The sequence below is a fragment of the Gymnoscopelus microlampas genome (genome assembly GCF_963454915.1).
Source record: "Gymnoscopelus microlampas genome assembly, chromosome: 13".
NCBI classification, from domain to species: Eukaryota; Metazoa; Chordata; class Actinopteri; order Myctophiformes; family Myctophidae; genus Gymnoscopelus; species Gymnoscopelus microlampas.
The window spans coordinates 27,368,918-27,392,941 of NC_139950.1; the positions used below are offsets into that span (position 1 = coordinate 27,368,918).

Here is a 24,024-nt window from a genome sequence, read left to right on the forward strand (position 1 = left end):
GACCAGTGCGCCGTTAGTTAATCCCCAAAATTTGGATAAAATAAAAAATTATACCAGCTGTTGTAATAATTGTATTGGTAGAAGTAGCAGCCTTACAACTGCTAGGACCATATAGCATTACTGAATTGTATTATTGCATTGCAACTTAATAGTAGTTAGTAGTTGCACTAATATTATTATTATTACTACTAGCCTACTTACTGAAATGATAACACTGCAGCTGTTTCTGACAGCTCTCTCTCTCTCTCTCTCTCTGTGCATGCGTGCGTGTGAAGGAGATTTTCTGTGTGTTGTATGGGGACAGTTAACCAGAACCACAGGGGAATCACAGCAATTAACTGCGATAAAGAAAACTGATTAGCTCACTCACAAGATGGAATTTTGTTATCTCTGCTTCCTTGTTAGACCTGTTTGCAAGGGAGCAACATGCCACCAGTCACCTGAGGCTGAGTATCAGTGGAGCAGTGGACTGAAACATCACTGATAGTACTTATATCTACAGAAGACTGGAGATTTTTTTCCGTATTACACTAGATTTGTTTTTCATCTGCAGTGCCAAAGCTATGCAGCCACCACTAGATGGTGCTACAGGTTTTGACAGTACAGTACATGGGAGAGTGGAAATACACTGGATTGCAGCAGGCCTATTGCATTTGGTTTTGGGTGCCATTTTCTCACACCTGAGCAAGTAATTGCAATTACTGTCCCAACAATGACAGTGTATCATGTATCAGACTGAAAAACCAAAGTTTAACCCATGAAAGGTTTTAAACATGACACCTACTTGGAAGCTGTATAACTGGTTCCCTATGCTGCCCCAGTGCTTAAAGGTATGGGCCCTGCGCTGATCAAGAAAACATGATTGGATTTTTATATAAGATTCAAGATTCAATTCAATTCATATTGAATTGCACGGAGCACAGGTCTCCGCCAGGTCAGGTAGGTTATTGTGGCCTCCTGGTGGCGCTATAATAGGCCAATTTGAAAAGGGTGGCATATCTTCCTCGGCCTAGTGAGATTGTGCGTGCACATTTTCACGGACATTGCACGCTGCGTTCATGATTTGAGACATTTTGTTCAAACTTTGGAAGCCAACCTTAGCCAATCAGGATGGAATATGAAATATCGGACAGATCCGTCTTGATCACATGACTATAGAGATACCGTGTACCGATTTGTGTGATATTTGGATAAAATCTGTAGGAGTAATATCCAAAAATGGGTTTTGCAGAAATCAGCCGTGGCGCTATAACAGGCCCATGTGAACATTTTGGGGCAGAGGTTCTGAATTGGCATCCAGGGAGTGTGTGTGCACAGTTTCGCAGCGACAGGGCCGGCGGTGCCGGAGATTAGCTGCTCGCAGACAGATGGACGGACGGACGGACAGGGGGTAAAACATACTCTCTCGCCATGCCTTTTGGCCTGGCGGAGACAAAAAGACATAAATAAAAACATGCAGAAGCAATGCAAAGATGTTAGGGTGGTCCTTCATATTGGGACAGTATAAGGATTGGCTTTCAAAGCAGTAGGCTTAAGGTCCTTACACACCACGGGCGATTTTTTCATGCGAATAATACTTTTTTTTTTTTACCTTATAAAGTCAATGCAAGCTTCCACATTCGCGGAGCGAAAAAGCGTCTTTTATTTATTCGGACCGAGTCTACAGTAGCCCACTGAGCATTTTTCCGGCTATTAGACGTCTAAAATACGTCTAACGGCTAGGCTAAAACTGGGTTAGAACTGGTCTAAAAGTTCTTTCAACGTCTATTCTTAGCCTAGACGTTGATTAGCAGTTCTTTAAGCGTCTATATATAGACCGTCTATATTATAGCAGTTGAAATGACGTCTATAATATAGACGTCTATATAATAACAGCTAATCAACGTGAAAAAACTTTTTTTTTAGCGGCGCTAGCCGCTCTATACCTTTAGGTATAGAGCGGATCCTGCTCTATACCTGACTTTGTCCGTGTTCACCGTAAACGTTCTGATTGGTCAGACCTGTCAACGTTCTGATTGGTCAGACCCGTCAACGTTCTGATTGGTCAGACCCGTCAACAAAGTGATTGGTCAAGCTTCACGTGACACATGGCTATAAACACATTATAAACACATATCGATGACATAATGTATCAAAGGCGCCGCTACCTTCACACAGGGTGTGATTTTTTGGGGCGGTGTAGCCGCCCCCTATAAGTGAGTTTTGGACACCGACCAAAAAATGTGTGTACCCCCTAACCCTTCCATTGTTAATGCAAATCGATACTTTTTTCATATCAGCCAATCACATTACAGCTAGTGTCATCACCACTAACTGTAATGTGATTGGCTGACTTTGCAAATTCAGGACTGTGATTGGCTAGCGAAACACATGACACATGTGCAGCCCTATGAATAGCAGTATGGACTTTAAAAAAGGTCATTTATCCTTTTTTTTTAAAGTGAGTCATGTTGTGATGACCACACACCGCCCACTTCACACTGGGTGTGATTTTTTTGTTATAACCCGGTTTTAGACGGAGGTCTAATAGCCGACTATGGCTCACTGGGAGGTTTGTTAGTGGTTGTTTTCTCTGCTTTTCTAGTCCCTTCTTGAATTTAGATGTCACCAGTCCAGACGTATCGGAAGGAAATAAGTCTGGCTATGTGAGACTAATCGGATGTATGTCTGTTTGACCTGTCCAACCTCTGTGTGTGTGTGTTTGTGCCTGCGTGCGTGCGCCTGTCTACAGTATCTATCAGTCTCTCTCTCTCTCTCTTTCTCTCATGTACATGTACATACACAGACACGGTGGACACTCACGCACAGTGAGGTCTTGTTGTCCAAATAGAAAGTGACATGTTTGTTTCAGAACCTCACTTTGGGACTGGCATCCAAGACAAAAAACATTAACTATTGTTCCTGTTAAAGCGTGAACAGACACACAGACACACACACACACACACACACACACACACACACACACACACACACACACACACACACACAGACACACGCACACACACACACACACACACACACACACACACACACACACACACACACACACACACACACACACACACACACACACACACACACATACATACACAAACAAGTCAGACGCGTATACAAGCAAACTCATAAATGTGTGTGTGTGTGTGTGTGTGTGTGTGTGTGTGTGTGTGTGTGTGTGTGTGTGTGTGTGTGTGTGTGTGTGTGTGTGTGCGTGTGTGCGTGCGTGGTCTTTCTGTACACACACACACACACCTAAACATTGTGTTCCCACAGCAATCTCCTCCACAGAACAACCTCTATTAGAGTGAATCCTCCCTCGGGACTGACACTGACTTCTTCTATCAGACTCACACGTGCACATGTGCACAAGCACGCACGTGTGCACGCGCGCGCGCACACACACACACTAGGGCATTAACAGAATAATCGAATATTCGAATATTCGACTATCAAACCGACTATTCGACTATCAAACCACTATTCGATTATTCGATTAAAAAAAAAAAAAAAAAAAAAAGTTTTTTTTTTTTTTTTTTTTAGATTTTTTTTTTTTTAGTGGCTTTTCTGCAGCAGACACGCAGCTGTGAGCTCTGGTGTGACGTCAACTCGCATTCCTTGAGTCCAGTCATCAATGTCATTGAAAAAAAAAATTTTTTTTTTTTATTTTTTTTATTTTTTTATTATTTTATTTTTTATAATCAAATCGATTAATCGAATATTCGAATACTTATAGGTCGAATAATTCGAATACTAAAAATCACTATTCGTGAATGCCCTAACACACACACACACACACACACACACACACACACACACACACACACACACACACACACAAGCACAGATGCACAGACACACTCACAAACATTCACACTCACACAATAAACTAAAGATACATGTACACACAGACACATCTGCTACTGCCCTCAGGAGGACATGGCATGCACATGCAGAAAGGAACTCATGAGCGTGGGCACAGACAGACAGATGACAGACATGCTAAGAGGAGCACGTGTATAATGACGTCAAAGGTCTGTGACTGAGTGTGTGTGTGTGTGTGTGTGTGTGTGTGTGTGTGTGTGTGTGTGTGTGTGTGTGTGTGTGTGTGTGTGTGTGTGTGTGCATGTGCATGTACGTGTACGTGTGTGCACACGTGCGTGGGTGCATGCATGCGTGTGTGCACAGAGGAAAGGAAGGCCTGCAGAGTTTATTTCGATCAACTTTTTTCTCACTCTGTTGCATGCTACAATGATATACCTGGCATACCAATTTTGGGGTTTACTTTCAAAAATAGCTAAAATAGATCTACAAGGTCACAACATTTGTGACTAATGCGACTGTTTGTGATCTTGTAGATTGGCTATTTTAGCTATTCGTTGTACAACAAAGAATATAGGGCATAAGTGGTTAACAGCCCAATCATTTTTCCATTTCCAGTTTGATCCCCATTCATTGCTGTACAGTGATGTTCATGTTATCACAGCGAGACACAGGGAGAGAATAATAGGAGAGAGAAAAGATACACAGTAAAATCCAGAGCAATACTTTCACTCTTGAGAGTGTAAAAACAAGGTATCCTAACAGGTATGGTACCTGTTACCAGTGTAAATTACCAGTGTAAATTAACACTGTGTATTTTAATGTGAAGAGAGACTGAGAGAAGCAGAAACAGCAGAGTGAAACTGGTCCATGTTACAGAGGTCAGCATTGTGAAGCTAAAAGGCAGGTACCTGATGTGAGAGTTTCTGACAGCTATCTCTCTCTCTCTCTCTCTGTGTGTGTGTGTGTGTGTGTGTGTGTGTGTGTGTGTGTGTGTGTGTGTGTGTGTGTGTGTGTGTGTGTGTGTGTGTGTGTGTGTGTGTGTGTGTGTGTGTGTGTGTGTGTGTGTGTGTGTGTGTGTGTGTGTGTGTGTGTGTGTGTGTGTGTGTGTGTGTGTGTGTGTGTGTGTGTGTGCGCGCGCGCGCGTGCGTATGTGGCCAGGTTGAGCCCAGTAAAGCTTAGTTCGGCCCTAAAAGTGTTTCCATTGTGGACAGAACTAGTGGGCTGTGCTTGTTGCTATGGCATTGCTATAGTAACAAGACTTGATTATTGACTGTTCATGATTAGGACAGCTTGTTTCCTTTTTTTTTGCCGGCTAATGGCAGGACTCTAGAGATGTCAGTCAGTCAGTCAGTCTGTCTGTCTGTCTGTCTGTCAAACGCTTTACTCCCAAATAAGATATCTTTAAAATTACCTGCTGGATTACCATGGAATATGCTGTGCATCTTTATGTAACCCCAACTGAATTAGGTAACGCTGTGACCTTTCCTCTAGCACTGCCCTTAGACTTCATGACTTTGCCTCTAGTGCCACCCTCCAGGCCAATATATATATATGCATATTGTGCCTTCTACAAGCCAAACATGCTTCTTGTGCATTTATACAGCATCTTTAATTTTATATAGGCTACAGACTCAATAACTTGAAGTGAATTTCATTTGTCCACAGTGCATTTTTCTAAAGTCCCTGTGAAACTGTACTATCAAAACTGTGTTGTTAGGTTGGACATATTGTAACAGCAGTCTATGCTATAGTAGTGCAGTAGATACATGGAGAGTATAGTGCGTTCATATGTGGATTAAGATGTATTAGTTTGCCCACAGTGGGGCTTGGCAGAGGATTATGCCTGATTTACATTTGGTTGCGGGTGGGTGACGTACAGTACACCACAAAAAGCTGATCGACAGGCTCACAGCGTGCTGCAGCGTGACATGTTGTGAGCTTGTAGATCTGCTATATACAGTATAACTCAGGCTTTAGTCCACTCACTTATGAGGCAGATGTTGAAGAATCATATAGTACTCACTATGTACAGTATAGCACTGACTATATTTTCTCTCTCATATTCCTCTCTCCCACATCCCTATTCTCTCTCCCTCTCTCTCCCCCTCTCTCTCTCTCTCTCTCTCTCTCTCTCTCTCTCTCTCATATATTCCCTCTACTCCTCACTTCTCGCTGTTTCTCTCTTGTTGTTTCTCTCATATCAGTGTTCTCTCTCACTCGTCTCACATTCAGTCTCTCTCACTCACATGCACAGCGGATCTGGCGCAGTGCTCAGGTCCTGGACCTGGTGAGACGAAGGAGGAGCCCGGCCAGGAGTCAACCCACAGAGCCTAGTCCCTCCACGTGCCAGAGCCTCCCCGAGTCCCGGCAGAGTACTTCCGGAGAAGCGGACTGAGTGGCCCTGTCTTGCCCTGTAGGACTGACCGTGGGTAGCTACTGGGACGTAAGTCGGGGCTTGATCAACCCTGGCTGGGTCACCTGGGTGAGGGTGTATGTTGCGAGACCCGAAACACCCTATGACCCCAGGCTACAACACTGATGATACGTCCCAGTTGCATCCATGTGATGTTTTTCCTCATTAGTAATTCTATTTATAGTGGCTCATAGGAATAGACTATGTGACAACCAGGAATAGTTTGGTGACCACAGGAGAGACTGGTGACAGCCGGAATGTAGACGGCATCCCGGGAGCAGTATGGGTTGGCGCCCCATGCTGTGTCTTCCGTGAGGAAGAAGCCCAACAAACCCGCGGTGAGGCCTTTAGGAGGGCCATTCAATCAATCCGCAAGTGGAGCCTGCAGTACCACCACGGCCCAAGGAACCATCACGCCAGAAGGAAATGTTTGGATCGGGGCGGTGCAGCGGATCTGGCGCAGCGCTCAGGTCCTGGACCTGGTGAGACGAAGGAGGAGCCCGGCCAGGAGTCAACCCACAGAGCCTAGTCCCTCCACGTGCCAGAGCCTCCCCGAGTCCCGGCAGAGTACTTCCGGAGAAGCGGACTGAGTGGCCCTGTCTTGCCCTGTAGGACTGACCGTGGGTAGCTACTGGGACGTAAGTCGGGGCTTGATCAACCCTGGCTGGGTCACCTGGGTGAGGGTGTATGTTGCGAGACCCGAAACACCCTATGACCCCAGGCTACAACACTGATGATACGTCCCAGTTGCATCCATGTGATGTTTTTCCTCATGCACACAATGCCTGGTCAGGAAAAGGGGTAGGAGTTTGAGTGCACAGTTGCAACCTCTGGCACATTTATCTTTTTTGTCCCGCCTCTGCCTTGATTTTGATTTGTCACAACAACAAAAAAAAGTGTCAGTCGGAAATAGTTAAATTCTCCCAGTTGAACCATTTTCTATTCCAGGCGCCCTGTGCTCTGGTAAAAGTACAAAGAGTGACACTGGGAAGACGAGTGCTCCTACTCTAACATAGAAATACATGGCACAAGGGCGCTGGCAGCACACAAATACATTTCTGGATACAGACAGTAATTAGCATAGCATGTGTGAACAATAATAACCAACAGTTACAGTACATCTGCATAGCATCTTTCAATAACAAGAAGTAATACACGGAAAGGAGGAGTGCTAGGAGGTGTACTGGCTGATGCTGATGTGGCACGGTTAAAATGTTTGTGACCTCATGGCCTTAATTCTAGTGCCACCCTCCAAATCTATCTCCGCAATAAAATAATGGATAGGTTGCCATGAAACCTACTGACCATATTCATGCTCCCTGGCGGATGAACTTTAATCACTTAAACCCTATGTGGTTGACCGGAGTCCACTCGGGGCTCTATACTAGTGTATTTTTGTTTTCGCTCTACATTAAACATCTTCGCAGAAAATAGCATCTACCTACAGTACACCTGTAGCCTGATTATCAGACAGAAGCTGCGTGGAGCTTCAGTCTGACATTGGCTGCAGTGTCCGCGATTCCGCGAGGGAGGGGATTCGAATTTCCCTAAACCAATCACAAGAGATTCACGATTCCGCCTATATCTGACGTCATCGTACAGCTTGTTTTAGCAGATATTCACTGATTGGCTTGTCGTTAGACCACTCCCACCTCCGACTCTGATTTGTCAGGTATCTCTTCGATCGCGAAAAGCCATAGGCTGACATTATAATGCCAGACCAAGAGGAGCTCACTCAGAGAGTGGGCGGGGTCTATGGGCTGGAACCAGGCTAGTACACCTGCATAGCATCTCTATGCTATTTTCTGCAAAAGCGTTCCCTTAGAATGTGGATCCTGGGGTTTAAGTGGTCAAATGATAAGGGTTCATCCTCTTGGGAGCCTGACCTTATGACCTTTTCTCTATGCTCAGGCCAAAATGTGAACTTTGCATACAGGATATCTCAATGGCAGAATGCCATGGAATGTATTGAACTCATTCCTGCCAAAGGAAGAACTAATTTGATTTTGGTGAGCTGTGAATGTTTTATTATTTTTGTTCTTTCTTTTGCTTGATCATTTGGTCGACTGTGTCGTGGAGACTTGCCTCCAGTGTGTGTGGGGGGTGGAGCACAGCTTTGCCCCACCACATTTTCCTCATTGGCCAGTGATAGTCATTTTTTTGTCCTTAAAAAAACTAAATAAATACCATATCCATGTAACGGAGGGGAAACAGCACACTTGCGGGGCCTTTAGATTCTTCTAGTCTTGCTATTTTCTGTGCATTTGGCTGCTTTCTATGCATGTTCCAGAGCAGCATTTATCCTGTCTGACAACCTGATGTCAGATAATTCTCTCCTAGAGTCTCCAAACAGTAGACAGATTAGGAATGCAGGAGTGCTGGCTGGAGATCAGCTCACGCGTCTATTTATAGACGTGTAGATCACAACTGAGATGTCTTTATGGATTATTTATAGCGCTGTCCCTGTCTCAGTCACCACAGGACTGATGATCCATTTTTAAGGCTGTGTTTTTTGACCGCAGGCTGGAGTCGAAAGCAATTTATATTCATAGGCTGGTGGTTAGAAATGGGGGGTGGACGGATGAATACATGGTGGGTGTTTGTTCACTCCTGTTTACTTACAATTTTCAATTTTGGCTTTTAGCAGACATTCTTATCTACAGTAGAGCGAGTTACAGTACAAGTGCAAGATTGGAGCAGAGTAAGCATGAACCCTAAAAACAAGGTAAATAGTCACACAAGTACAGTAGAGTGTAGAAAGAACAAATTAGAGCCTCAAAGAAATTAGGATACAAGGTAAAGATGAACCTAGCAAGTGGCTTACTGACATACTGATGTACTGTACTGTATGTGAGGGTTGACGCTCATCTTTCTACACCAGCATCAGTTTAAAAATGTATGTACAAGTAGCATGACTTCATCTTTGGACATCACATGAAGGCACAGTACATGTAGACATATTTCAAAGAACAAAGACAGATGGTGATGACATAAGTGTGTAAAGAGCAGTGTGGGACAGTGTTTTAACATCAACAAGGCAGGCTGTGTGCATAATTGGTAGTACTAAATATGAATAACAAATATACAACCAAATAACTAGAATGATAGTGAATTGTCAGCAGACTAGTGTAAACCAGTGGGACTGGCTGTTCGACAACGATCAACACATACAAAATACAAACAAACATGGTCGCGTACTAGCTCTGGTACATAGCGTTTCCTAACCCTATGGACCAGAGCCAGCCGCATACAGTATGCCCAACACTCTCTACCAGGAGATATAAACAGTAGGCCACTCAAATTCTTTCTGGCTGGAAAGATGGAGGTATATGCAGATTATGCACTGGAGAATGAGAGGGAGGACAGCCTCATGTGGACTGCTGAATGTCACTGTTTTCCACTCTGTGAAAGCAATCCCTTTCTCCTGTGTCTCCCTTTTAGTTTTCTTACTGACATCCTACTATATCTTTCCTTTCCTTGTTTTAACTCCTCTCCTCTCCTCTCCTCTCCCATTCCGTCCTGCTCTCAATTGAAATGACACTGGTTAGTTATTGACTGGTTAGTCTGTATATAGAGAGAGGCAGACAAAGCACTGACCATTGAATAACTCCTACAGGAGAAAGCAAGTGAGAGTGGTGTTTAAGTGAGAGGTGACTATTGATCTGAAAGGCAAGCCAAATTACACAAAGGCATACACAAGCATATGTGCATGCGCTGTTAGTTATATAGACGTTGAAACATCCTGTTGGTTAGACCAGTAGCTTCCTGTGTGTTCTACTGTTAACTGTGTCACTAGCAGCAACTACAGGTAAGAGAACACAAATGGCTCAAGAAAGAAAACTACAGTATATTAGTACGGTCTATATAATCAATTGTGTGTGTGTGTGTGTGTGTGTGTGTGTGTGTGTGTGTGTGTGTGTGTGTGTGTGTGTGTGTGTGTGTGTGTGTGTGTGTGTGTGTGTGTGTGTGTGTGTAAACATGCATACATGTGTAGGCAAGACACAGGAGAAAGGGATTCATGCACGGCCACACAAGCACGCACACACCCACGCACGCACGCACGCACGCAAGCACGCACGCACGCACGCACGCACGCACGCACGCACGCACCTATGCACACACACACACACACACACACGCACACGCACACAAAGGTAGATGGAGACAGGGTTGCAGCAGTTGTGTAAGCACAACATGTATCATGCTATACTTATACTTACTACTACATATGCAATGGATCGGTGTGCACATGTAAACACACACACACACACACACACACACACACACACACACACACACACACACACACACACACACAGAATACTGTACATAATTTCATATACAGTAGAAGGATATATAATACAGTGTATACTATATATCCTTCTACTGTATATGAAATTATGTTTTCACGTATTTTCTCCAAATTACATACATACTTGCAAATTCTGATGGCAAACATATTGACTACATGTGTCTCTAAAAGGGAAACTGTTAGTTGTATACAGTAGATTTTGAAATACTGACAAGTGACAAGTCAGACAAGTGACTTCCTGTGTAACCATGGTAGCAGAGCAACAATTCATGTTCAAGAGCACTTCTGCAGATTTGAGTGCACTCCTCGGAGTACAGATCTCTGCCAGGCCGGATTGCCTACCCAGGGCTGTGCCAGTTGTGCAGCCTATAGGACATGAGAAAGCTGCTGGGGGAAATACAGTTTATACAATTTATACGACAGATGGTGCAACTGTTCGTGTTTGTGGCGCAGAAGTGCAGGCGCAGAAGCTACGCGGCCCGAACGTCTAGCGTGACGCGTCGTTCACTTTGCAGTGCCACCTTACAGGCACCTCACAGTGTGAGAGAGAGTTTTGTGCTCTCCTAAATCCACGGCAGGCTTTGAAAGTACCCACTTCAGAAAGAGGTGACGTGCATCACCTCTCCAATGACCAAAACCCACTATGGAAGCCGTCGAACTGGTGCGATCTGACGGCATCCTAGAATTTATAGGTAGGATGTGATGTCATGCGTGATGTCATGCTGTCGTGAGATTACGTCACACTGGCGGATGTCATATTTATAGGTAGGATGGCGTTGTGTCCATATTCGGGACGACCGTCTCATCGTGATGTCAGATTACGTCACACTGGCGTGATGTCAGATTACGTCACACTGGCTACATACAACGTTACAACGTACATACTGACAACCGACATGGCGCAGGATTCAAATTGTATATATATACTAGAAGTTCGGGCCGCTACGCGGCCCGAACGTCTAGCGTGACGCGTCGTTCACTTTGCAGTGCCACCTTACAGGCACCTAAAGAGGTGACGTGCATCACCTCTGCAAGGACCCAAACCCACTTTGTGATTACTCCATATTCGGGACGACCGTCTCATCGTGATGTCAGATTACGTCACACTGGCGTGATGTCAGATTACGTCACACTGGCCACATACAACGTACGTACATACTGACAACCGACATGGCGCAGGATTCAAATTGTATATATAGATAGATATAGATAGATAGCCCCGACTATCAAAACCCTGTTTGAGGGTCATTGTCACATGACTTACGAGACCATTTGTGCCTAATTTGGTGGGAAAACGATTCAAGTCGGGAACGATGCATGTTGGTAATGCATGGCCCTCCCACTTATGCAATACCTATTGTACCCGTTGTACCCATTGTCAGAGTACCCATTGTACCCGTCTGTCTGTCTGTCTGTGTCCCTTTTAGGTCCAGAATATGAAGATCTCTGTATATGGAGACTGTGTCTCTCTGTCCATGTTTTATGGAGATCCCTGATGTCATCAGTATATGCCCATATATACAGTACATCCTCCTATATTAAGATTGGCTAATGGGAGCGGGCGGACCACGGCCACGTCACTATGACTCAGACATAACCATAAACAAACCTGATACGCCGATACTGTATCCTATGTTAGCGTGACCTCTGACGTCACGCTCATGTCACTATGACTCAGCCATAACCATACAAAAGTCCCAATGCAGCTATGCCCAAATATGGAGTGTGTTGTCTAACCTCAATATGTCATGGCATCAGGCGCAAACAGCCACGGACAGTGTGTGTGTGTGTGTGTGTGTGTGTGTGTGTGTGTGTGTGTGTGTTGGCTCTGGTCCATAGAGTTGTTTTCAGTGGTTGCATAGGCGTTTATCATGTTCTTTTCATGTAAACATGCTCACCTAAACCAATCAGAAAACATGAACAAATGCATTGCGTGTCTGAATTGTGGGGGAGCTACATAGTTTTGCAACTGCCCTCTAGTGGATGAATAGATATATAGGCCTATTGACCTTGATTAAAACATAAGAAAACGTATCAGACTATACTAGGAGGAATAAAGAACGTACGACCGTTCCTCACCCTCCGAGGGACGTGAAAACCCGTCTACGGACACCTTGTATGGGCCTTTAGAGGGAGGAAAGGAGAGAGATAAGTGGGGTAATCCTGTTCATTTCTGCAGCAATAAGTAGATTCAGACAGCAACAGAAAGTATGCCGAACAGAGGGCTAAAACCTTCAAACTTTCAAACTCTCAGATTACTTGCTTTACTCAAGAAAGCCCTGTCATATTTGTTAAACAAGACCCCAAGCTGAACCTCACCCGGTGAGGGATTGAATGCAGTTCAACTTGACCTCAACCACAATGTGTTGAATCAGTGTTGAGCTGGAATATGGAGGAGGACAGGACATATGTGAATTCACATGGTTAAAGTAAAACTGCAATGTGAATTCATATGGTTAAAATAAAATTGCAATTCAATGTAATTCAGCTTTGTGACGCAGAGGCTGTCACTTCATAGAATCATCAGATCCATATACCCTCTCTCTCTCTCTCTCTCTCTCTCTCTCTCTCTCTCTCTCTCTCTCTCTCTCTCTCTCTCTCTCTCTCTCTCTCTCTCTCTCTCTCTCTCTCTCTCTCTCTCTCTCTCTCTCTCTCTCTCTCTCTCTCTCTCTCTCTCTCTCTCTCTCTCTCTCTCTCTCTCTCTCTCTCTCTGTTCACATTCCTGTAACCTGTTTCAGATCAGTGTTTGCTGATCAAAAGCAGAGCACATGAACAGAAGAGAGGATGATAAGGTAAAAAGACATAAACACCATCCTGGATTGATTTACATTATAATACCTGTAATGACGGTACATCAAACACTAACAACAAACAAACTGCATGTGTGTGTGTGTGTGTGTGTGTGTGTGTGTGTGTGTGTGTGTGTGTGTGTGAGAGAGAGAGAGAGAGAGAGAGAGAGCAAAGGGAAGACAGGTGTGTTTATACGAGGTGGGAGAGTAGAGAAAGAGAGGAAAATTTTGAGATGGAAGGAAGGAGAGATACGTGATGACAGTCACATGCATGAGCGAGATCTGTTATCATTCTGAGGCTATCATCTCTAAAACCTCTTATATCAGATTCTTTGCTTTTTTAATCATTGAAAACATCACAGATTGATTCTGACAGATTCAAAACATCTTATTAGACTTAATTGATCTTTGCGGAAAATTACATTCTACAGCACACAGGAGAAGGAATTAGTAATAGCAGCACAGTACAGTCTCAAAACACCACAATAGCAGAGTTATATTAATCACAACATAGTGATGTAAAAGTATGACAGAATTGTTTCTATAATGTTGATGAAAAACTTGATAAGGACTATCACCTTTCCTACTGTCTGTCACCCCTACACTGTTTTTTTCTCAGCTCTCGTTCTCTCCTACAGTAATTCCCTCCCAGCTTTCCTACCGTGTGGAGTGGAGTAGACTGGTAAACTCTCCTTTATGAAAATAGAGTGGATGTGTGAAGAAGATGTGTAAATATGTTCTGCACTCCCGAGCCGGCATGGGCAGATTTTCCTCAAGGATGGAGAGACTTTAAACCCCACCCCCTGCTTCTTTAATCCAGCGCACTGGATATGCCATTGTCTCAAATCAGTTGCTGTCATGCTCAGGATGCGGATTATGCCCAATCCGCCATGAAGGAATGTGTGTGTGTGTGTGTGTGTGTGTGTGTGTGTGTGTGTGTGTGTGTGTGTGTGTGTGTGTGTGTGTGTGTGTGTGTGTGTGTGTGTGTGTGTGTGTGTGTGTGTGTGTGTGTGTGTGTGTGTGTGTGTGTGTGTGTGTCATGGCCAAGGGTCTATGAGTGTAATCTGGGAGCTCATTCGTTAATGCCACACTCTGTTGTATCACAGGGAATTATGAGATGCCAGCTTCTCTCTCTATCCTGCGATGACATCATTGAACACCTCAACGAAGGGGGAAAACATCTTATTTGACTGTAAGTTACGGTTTAAGAGTTATAAACCAAAACGGGAACTGCCACCATGAGGTTGGTTCTTGTTGATTTCAAGAATTTGGGGTATAGGCTTTTTGGCCTACTGGGATTGTGTGTGCAAAGGAAAAGCTGTTGAAAAGCTGTTGAAAAGCACAGACGGACTGACAAACTGACGAACAGAGGACCAAGGGAACAGGGGAACAGGGGTGAAAACATAATATTTATGTTGGTGTTTTCAAGCCCTCATAGGAAATGTGGGGCCGATCTGCCCAACATTTTTATCACACATTGAAGGGCCTCTCTAAACAATGCAGAGCCAAAAGCAATTGCACTTTCACCGATAGGGGCCACCACATATAGATTTACTTTTATAATGATGGAAAAACACAAACTGCTAGACAAAAAAGAAAAGAAACATGAATTCAATCTTTTAAGTAAAAGTAAAAAATTAAATGAAAATAAGGGCTGGGATCAGATGGCTCCCCTATAAAATCACTGGCGGAGATCTACGCTCCGAGGAGCGCCCTTTTTTGACTTTCTATTGAATCAAGATGCACTGAATCTGTGTGCATGTGTGAGTGGGGTGGTTGTAGGCATTGGCTTCCCTGATTGGCCAACCCAATCCATCGGCTTCACAGATTGGCCAAGCTTTGCATTTTGATGGCATCAGGAATCCCTGTATCTCCATATTTAGCCGATTTGTTGTATGGTAGTGGGCGCCGAGTACTCTGACAACAGGTACAATGGGTAGAAAGTACATTAAATCGTTCCAGACTCGCATCGCTCCTGAGTAGGCCGGTGCCAACGGGCAACGGCCTAGTATTACAAATTCTACTTATAGGAGCCATCACTGTGTTCTGTATAGTTTGGTTTATTGGCCATCCCTTGCACTGCAAAGAATTGAACAATGGTGCATTTTTATTTATAAGGCTGTCCTGGGTAAGCTGAGTACATAAATGTTATGGTAAAGTGCCTGCTGTTTGAACTAAAGCAGGCACGATCTGCTTGTTATATCAAGGACCTTGTACTTGGAATGAATTGCAAACAGAACTGTATCACATAATCTCATTGCCAGATTTTAAGATGCGGATAATGGACATGCTGTCTACATCCTGCTCAAGTCTTTAAAACGTATTGTACGTTTCCCCCTCTATCAGCCACTATATAATGATGCTGGGGTGTTTTCCTGAATTGAAACACAGTCCTCTTTCTGAAATCCGTATTTTCCCTACTATTTATGTTTTGACATCAGAGTATCCGGGACGTAAATGAAATGAAGTGCATGTGCGTGTGTGCGCGTCCGTGCACGTCCATGTCCGTGTGAACTGGCGAGTTAGAGTGAAACCGAATGGAACCGAGTGCACCTGACGTAAAAACGAGCGGCAGCCATCTTTCTGACCGCTATTTTCTCTGCTGTTTTAAAACTTCAAAAAGCTCTCAAACTTCTATTTTGAGGCACGGAATTTACTTATAAGATATCGTTCGGATAGAGTTTAGTTGTTTAACTTCATATATGTGGTCAATTAATCATGACAGAGCCTATTTAAAAATAAAAATTCAGAGAACCGGCAGGGCGGGCAGTGACACGCATTGTATCCGAATAAAGCAACCTATTTTCGGCATGGCCCCCTGCGTCACTTGCCTGGTGGTCGGGGAAACTAACTGCTGATGAGGAGGGGGGGGGTGGAGTGGAGTGGAGTGGAGGGGCGGTGTTTGACAACATTTGTATTTATTTTTTTGATCTCTGAAGTTGCCTAGAAAGAACCCCTTTAAATACACACGCATACTTTATGCCAATAAAAAGGACTATTGTCCTGCCAATGCCAGAGCAATTTATTAGCATAATCATTTCCTTCAAAAGATTCATATGACCTCTGCTTCCACCAAGTGGCTCCTAATGGAATTGTATGCAATGAAATACAGTGCCCTTTCAACACTATTGTACAAAAAATAAACAACACTATTTCACTTCTGGGGCACTGTACAAATGTTCTCAAATGATAGCTATCTAGTCAGTCTCGTTGAAGACAATTTCATGCTGCAAAATGCCAAGATACTTAAAACAAATAAAACCACTTTTTTTAAAGTCCCTGGGTTATCATTCTATCCTCACATTTGTTTCAACAACAACTTTGTTCTAAAACGGATTAAGCACTATTTCGAACTTGTTGTATATAGAGACAAATATGTGTTCTATTTTGTCCAACACACAGATTAAGCAAAATGGTCTACAGTTAAGAGTGTACACAGAGTCTACTGCCAGGTACTGATTAACATTTTGATCTGGGACTCAAATACTGATAGAGCAGAGCAGCAGACTAAGGTTGCCTCCCTGCTGCATGATTTGTCCTAATTTCTGCCTCATGAAAGTCCTTCATTATGGTATACATATTTTTGTTCTTTAATGGTGACCAACAAAAAAACAAAAAGTATATGTACACACATAGACACACACAAAGATATATATAATTTATATATGTATATATAAACACATGCACGCACGCACGCACGCACGCACGCACGCGCGCACACACACACACACACACACACACACACACACACACACACACACACACACACACACACACACACACACACACACACACACACACACAATATATATATATAAATTTAACAATCCCTGTAGCCCTGATGTTGCGGAACTCAAAAGTTCAGAGGGCATGATTTTTGACCCCCATTAGTTGGAGTGGCTGTTGTGTGTGTAAGCTCATGTGTGCCTGTGTATGTGTGCAACCGTGTACATATACTGTACAGTATGGCGTATGTGCATGAGCACGTGTTTATGAGTGCACGTTTCTGTGTGCGTGTGTGTGTGTGTGTGTGTGTGTGTTCGAAGTGTAGGACATCATTATTATTCTCTGATGATGATGATGAAGAATATTATTTAAGATGAATTACCTGTATATGTGCCCAATGTCATAATTAATCATCCACAGTCAACCATGCCTCAAAGGGCCTTTTACCACCAAAGCATCATTATAGCCTACAGTATATTGTAAAATCGTGTCAAATAAGAACTGTATTCCAAAAATAAACAAATGATCCCGGCGGTTTTACTCTTATGGATATGAAGCATCAACTGACAGTGAGAAAACGATAATGTTACTTCCGCCGAATTAGCTAAATTTTCGCCAGAAACAGACTGTATCAAATATAAGTGACTGACTATCATAAACGATACAGAACCTCCTCCCTAACAATATATATCGCCGAAACAGTTTGTTTATTTTTGGACCACAATTCTTATATGAGACAATTCTATGATGACCCAATGTTATTCTCCATAGCGAAAATTACTTTACGAACCTGGGGATGAACGAGTGACGTCAGGACTTCTGTACTCTATGTTCTCTTCTCATAACCAGGGATGTGATGCACCTCTAAATCCACAACGCAAATCAATGGAGCTCATTGATCAGGGACTGGCAGCTTATTGAGTGCTGTCTAGAAGACAAAACAAGAAAACATGACAAAGGGGACGATGGCATATCGATTTAAAGCGAGGGAGAACTCATATCAACTTGGACATGATATGTCCAGTCCAGATATTGCTGATAATCTTCACTTGTTCTCCGACCAAGGAACCAGAAGTATAGTAGACACTGCTTAATATGCAGTCTAAATAAATGATTCATGCCACTCATTTTGGATTGTTTTAAATAATGTTAAACATTTAATGCTAAACATAAAAATTGGGAAATTGGCCCATTTGGCTGAGGCTGGCCTGCTCTGCATCCTGAAACTCTGACTCACATTGTTCAACAGCTACATGTTTTAATATGATTTAACCTCTGTCTCTGGTTTCTTTCTTTCTAAAACCACTTGCTCAATCTCTCTTTCTCTCTCTCTGTCATTTGCTCGCCTGCTCTCTTTTCACACAGGCATGCACGTGTGCAGTGCACGCTCACATGTGCACACGGACGCACAAGCACACACACACACACACACACACACACACACACACACACACACACACACAAATATACACATGTATCTACACAATATACACATCACTTGATTTTTTTAATGTTGGAAGAGGGTATTTTTTTGTTCAGGTCGGGCAGGTTTATTTTTGGTTTAATTGGTTAGGGTCATCATAGGGTAGTTTCAACTAATCAACTTTTAAATGTAATCTTATGACAGGCCAGACGAAGATGTACATTTTATGTAAGGAAATGTGATGAGTCCAAGTAGCGGATACATGCACACGTTGTTTGTAAGCCATATTAATAGTCTATATGTAAAGAATCAATGAGGTACAGCCCTGATGTTTCTGAGTAGTGCAGAGGGAAATGAAAGATGGAGCTGAATTTATTTTAAGACATTCACTTCTTTTGTACCTGTAGCCCTAAATAGTTTTTTTTTTAAAGATAGTCCTATCACGTTTTCTTTAGGCTTAGTGTAATTCTTGTTAAATAATAATAATACAATCATTATTATGAGTAAAACAATACAAATCACCCTCCCCTCTTCCTGTGACCCACCCACCCATCTCTCTCGCTCTCTCTCTCTCTCTCTCTCTCTCTCTCTCTCTCTCTCTCTCTCTCTCTCTCTCTCTCTCTCTCTCTCTCTCTCTCTCTCTCTCTCTCTCTCTCTCTCTCTCTCTCTCCTCCTCCTCCTCCTCTTCCTCCTCCTCTCTCTCTCGTTCTGTCAGCTCCGCACACACACACACACACACACAGCACTACATCGTCGGCTCCTTCTGTAGAGAACTGCTGGCACCGGGGCTAACGGACGCATCCATGGAGCTCCCCGCACTCTCCCAACATCCACACCGCTCTGTGGTCATTATTTAGCCGACAGACAGGGCCCTGCATTTCTCCAAACGACGGGAGGGGAAGAAGGAGACCCGTTGACAGACAAAAACACTTATTTCAACCGTTTTAACTTAACACCACCCCCGAAAAAAAACACTCACATTCCTCCTCTCTTCCCCTAATCTTTCTCTCGACCCCCGGTACGTACGGTACCTCACCGGGGATTCGATGGGAACGCTCGCCGAGGGGGGCGTCGCTACGGACGGCGTGGCCGTGCGAAGGACGCCGGGGACGGCCGTCGTGTCTCTGGGAGGAACGATGCTGACCAAGAGGAAGAGCAATAAAGCCAGGCGGAGGAAGAGACACGAGTGGTTCTTGGTCCAGGTGTGCTTCGTCGGGGTCCTGCTGGGTCTGGTGGCTGGGCTCCAGTCTCTGCAACGAGCAGCAGGTGAGAGAGGACACGTTCATTGTAAACCACTGGTTCCCAAACACTGGTTCGGGACCCACTTGTTGGTCGCGACTCGCGAGTAAATATCCCTTAATTTTTTGTTTCCTAGATTTTATTTTCATATAAAGAAAAAAAAAAAAGCTAAAATCTTCATGAATTAAAAACAAACAAAATTATTTTCTAAATAATGTAATAAATACATTTTTTTAAATCCAAGAAATGCTATTAATTAGAAAACAAATGTTTAAGAAGTATAGTGAAAATAGTTGGGTCGTGAGCTTGCCTTGTAGATCTGCTATTTTCACTAGTTTGGGTGCCCGGGGAGACATCAAAAATGTATTTTGGGTCTCAGCTAAAAAGTTTGGGAACCACTGATGTAAACACATAGCTGGTTCGATACGCATCTTATTATTTCACTGTCTGATGATACATTGTTGTTCATGATGTTCATGTTTGCTCTTCCTGGTTCTGATAGCCTCTCCAGCACGCTGCTTGTAACGTGTTCTGGCTACTTCTCTCTCTGTCTCTCTGAGTGTTTGGTGTAATATTTCCCAAGTTTTAGTAGGTTATTTACTTGAGAAAAATACCGTTTAAAAATGTTCCCCCTATGAACAAACAAACAAACAAACAAACAAACAACTGGGGCATGGTGGTGGTGGCTGTGTGCTGTATTTCCCTCGAGTTGGGCTTAACATCCTATTAACATTTTTGACATGTTTTAACGTTATTCGGCGGATACATAAGTCACAGTCGAGTGTCAGCTCGGAACCTCACGTTCATTGTTCAGAACAAACATGCCTTTCCTGGGTTTATGCAGCCCAACATCTGTATCCAATAATCCTCTGGAACTGGTAGCTGCATGTCTGTTGCTCTGCGTTGCTGGAATTAGACCACTTCACTGTAATGTTGAGCTATTGACCAGTTGATAACAGTGGTACAGTTGTGTGTTTTATTGACTGTATGATCAGTCTGGCAACGCATTAAGGTTAAAAGAAAATCTGATAGTAGGCTCATAGGTTCACATGTCTACGTGTGTTTCAAGTAGCATACATTTGGCTGAGGGATTGTACACATAGGATAGGATAGAAAAAATATATCTTATCCACAAGTCCAGATTGCTCTGTCAAGTGCCAACAAGCTCAGCACATGAATCAATAATTTGAATGATCAGATAATCACTACAGGGTGCAGGGTCAGGTGCATTTTAGACAGTGTATATAATGTTAAACCAAGTTGGATTCTTCTGTTTCTGTTGTTTTTCTTAAGTTATTTATAAATAACTTTGTTGAACAAATTTATGTGCTACACCATCTCCAAGCTTATCCAATATCATCCCTGTGCACCGATAAAATCCCTAGGATTCTCTTCTTTCCAGCTCTTTGCCTATGGAGCATCTCATTCAGATCAGGCTGAAGCATTTCTGGCCCAGTATAAATAATAATGAATCTCAAGTGCTTTATAGGAGCACTATGTAAATGAAGACCTTTGAGATATAGCCATAGACCAATCAATAGAATGTATTACTATTTTCAGTGGCGCAGGGGTAAAGTTCCTGCCCACCACGTGGAGACTGGAGTTCGATTCCTTCACGGTGCCTCCTGCTTGGTTGGGTGCAACAAACACAACAAACATAATTGGCACCATTTGGGTGGGAAGTGCAGGGGAGGGCATACGCTGTCTGTATAGTGACTACTACAGGTTGGTCGGGGGAACTGTTTGAGGATGTGGAACAGGGAAGGATAGCGTGTTCCTCCGCATGGGTTATGCCCTCCGAGTGAAACTCCTCATTGTCAGGGGAACAAGTGGTTGGTGACTCCATGTATATCGGAGAAGACTTGTGGTTGTCTATACCCTCCCCAGACCAACAGCTGGGGTTGGCAGTGACACAAACTACATGGGGGGTAATTGTAATGACTAAATTGGGGAGAAAATTAAAAAAAGATGTGATAAGCTTAGCATCCAGGGCTGCACATTATTAAGGGAAAAAAACGAAATGAAATGATAAGAAGAAGAAAGATGGATATACTGAATATGCTTGCATACAAAGCTGTTACTACTGGATGTATTTGTACGGATGTATTAGTCTCGCGATGCCAGACGATGAAGATCTTCACTTACCGATACGCCTGGGGACATCTAATCTAAATGCAAGGTAGTTGCTTGACCAGCGGCAAGAAGGCCGCTAACAAACCTACACCTACTGCTTTGGAACCAATCCTTTCCCCATCCCAATATGAAGGACTGCCCTAAAGACTTTACATTGGCGCTATACTATGGAGTGCAACTCTAACGGTTTACAACTGGTTTTAGCTAAGAAAGCTTGGAGATTGTCCTCAGTCTCTAGTTGAGCAAAATGTTGATTTCCTGTAATTTCCTTTTGATGAGTATTGTAGCGCTAGCACTCCAGACTCCACCCAAAGTTGACCAGTCCACCTGTGGAGATAGACCTAACCTGAGACGGGGTTTGATCTAAAGGACTGAAGTCACGTCACCAAGGTCCTCCACATGGGAAACACCAATTTAACGCCAGATATGAGAATAGCCCCTAGCCAGAGGAGTTGTGAGGCTTTCAGAAATTCATGCAAGGAATCTCCAATACACACACACACACACACACACACACACACACACACACACACACACACACACACACACACACACACACACACACACACACACACACACACACCCACACACACCCACACCCACGCACATCAGCACACGTGTGCATTTGTGTATTCTCTCATGTCTCTGCTTCCCCAGCGGGTTCCCGTGTGCTGACACGTGTGTGTACGCACGCACCTCTCTGCTCTCTCCTACATCCTCTTGTTATCTCCCATTGTTTTCCATCTGTCGTTATTTTTTTTTCTCCATCCCTCCATCCATCCATCCATCTCATCTCTCGGAAACAAAGCATCCTGGCAGTCAGATGAAGGACAAAAGCTGTATAGAGTCATATCTAGGATTACCACCCATATGAGCAAACGCATGTCGCTGCTGCTATTATCTGCAAGTATTACCATCTCTGAGCCCTATTATCCATCTGTGACTAAGAAAGAAAAAACTAAATGATGTACAGTATGCATGGTGTGTGTGTGTGTGTGTGTACGCGCGCGCACGAGAGAGAGAGAGAGAGAGAGAGAGAGAGAGAGAGAGAGAGAGAGAGAGAGAGAGAGAGAGAGAGAGAGAGAGAGAGAGAGAGAGAGAGAGAGAGAGAGAGAGAGAGGAGAGAGAGAGAGAGAGAGAGAAGAGAGAGGAGAGAGAGAGGAGAGGGAGAGAGAGAGAGAGAGAGAGAGAGAGAGAGAGAGGGAGAGAGGAGGAAGGAGAGAAGAGAGAGGGGAGAGAGAGAGAGAGAGAGAGGATACCAGCCAGACAATAGTTAGTGTTATGGGCTGAGGGTTTGGGTACTGGTACAGCAGCTAAATAACATTAGACCCCAGATGATGTGTTATATAACATAATAGTATAGCCCCAATCCCTGGTTCCCCTCTCTGTTCTCCCCCCATGGCCCTCAGGAGGTTAGGTTAGAGGAGAGGAAGTTATAGGAAGGAGTCAGACTCATTTTTCAACTCACGCCATTTTCTTGATGTTGCGTCTTTACATTGACTTAATAAGGGATTTTCATTTGTTAAAATAAGTGTTAAATGGCTCTAAACTCTGACAGCAATCATTGCTAAAGTGTTTGTTCAATAACAGGGGTCTCCCCGTCTCTCCAGATCTTTAGTGAATAGAAAATGCATTTTTAGGTCGGGATACCAATTCTATCGGAAGGAGCCCGTACAGGATACAGAATAATCTAATTGGAAGTGATGACACAAAGAAATGAGCAGGAACTGGAGCACTATAAAATTGAACACACACGCACACACACACCTGTACACCTAATCATAGACATACACACACATCTCAGATACACACACAGTGTATGATGTGAGAACTTGTGCCTAATTCAGGTCAGGCTGAGCAAGCAAAACACCCGTTTTTCTTTCCATCCACCCATCCATCCATCCATCCATCCATCCATCCATCATCCTTCACCATTGCCTCCTCATCCACTGATATGGGTATGACTTATTAAAGCTATTACCTTCCGGTTTGCTGTCTTGTCGGTAATTCGCAACACAGCAATGTAAAGGAACATGGACATTATCAAATACTACTTTATTTAAAATACTAATTCTTCAGAAACAGCACATTTCAAAGAGATAAATGCAAACAACAATGACAAGTATATCCAATGAGAAAAAACGAAACAAAAAAGTGAATATAAATGCGA

General features: G+C 43.5%; 1 protein-coding gene across 1 annotated transcript in view; it reads left to right on the top strand.

The window, feature by feature from the left end:
- Window positions 1–19,258: 19,258 nt before the first annotated feature.
- The window catches only part of slc24a3 (solute carrier family 24 member 3), an 85,574-nt gene continuing 80,808 nt past the window's right edge, over window positions 19,259–24,024 (top strand). The window contains exon 1 of the mRNA XM_084075890.1: window positions 19,259–19,748. Within this exon, the coding sequence (XP_083932016.1) occupies window positions 19,529–19,748 (220 nt within the window). The 5' untranslated portion in view covers window positions 19,259–19,528. The remainder of the gene's footprint in view (window positions 19,749–24,024) is intronic.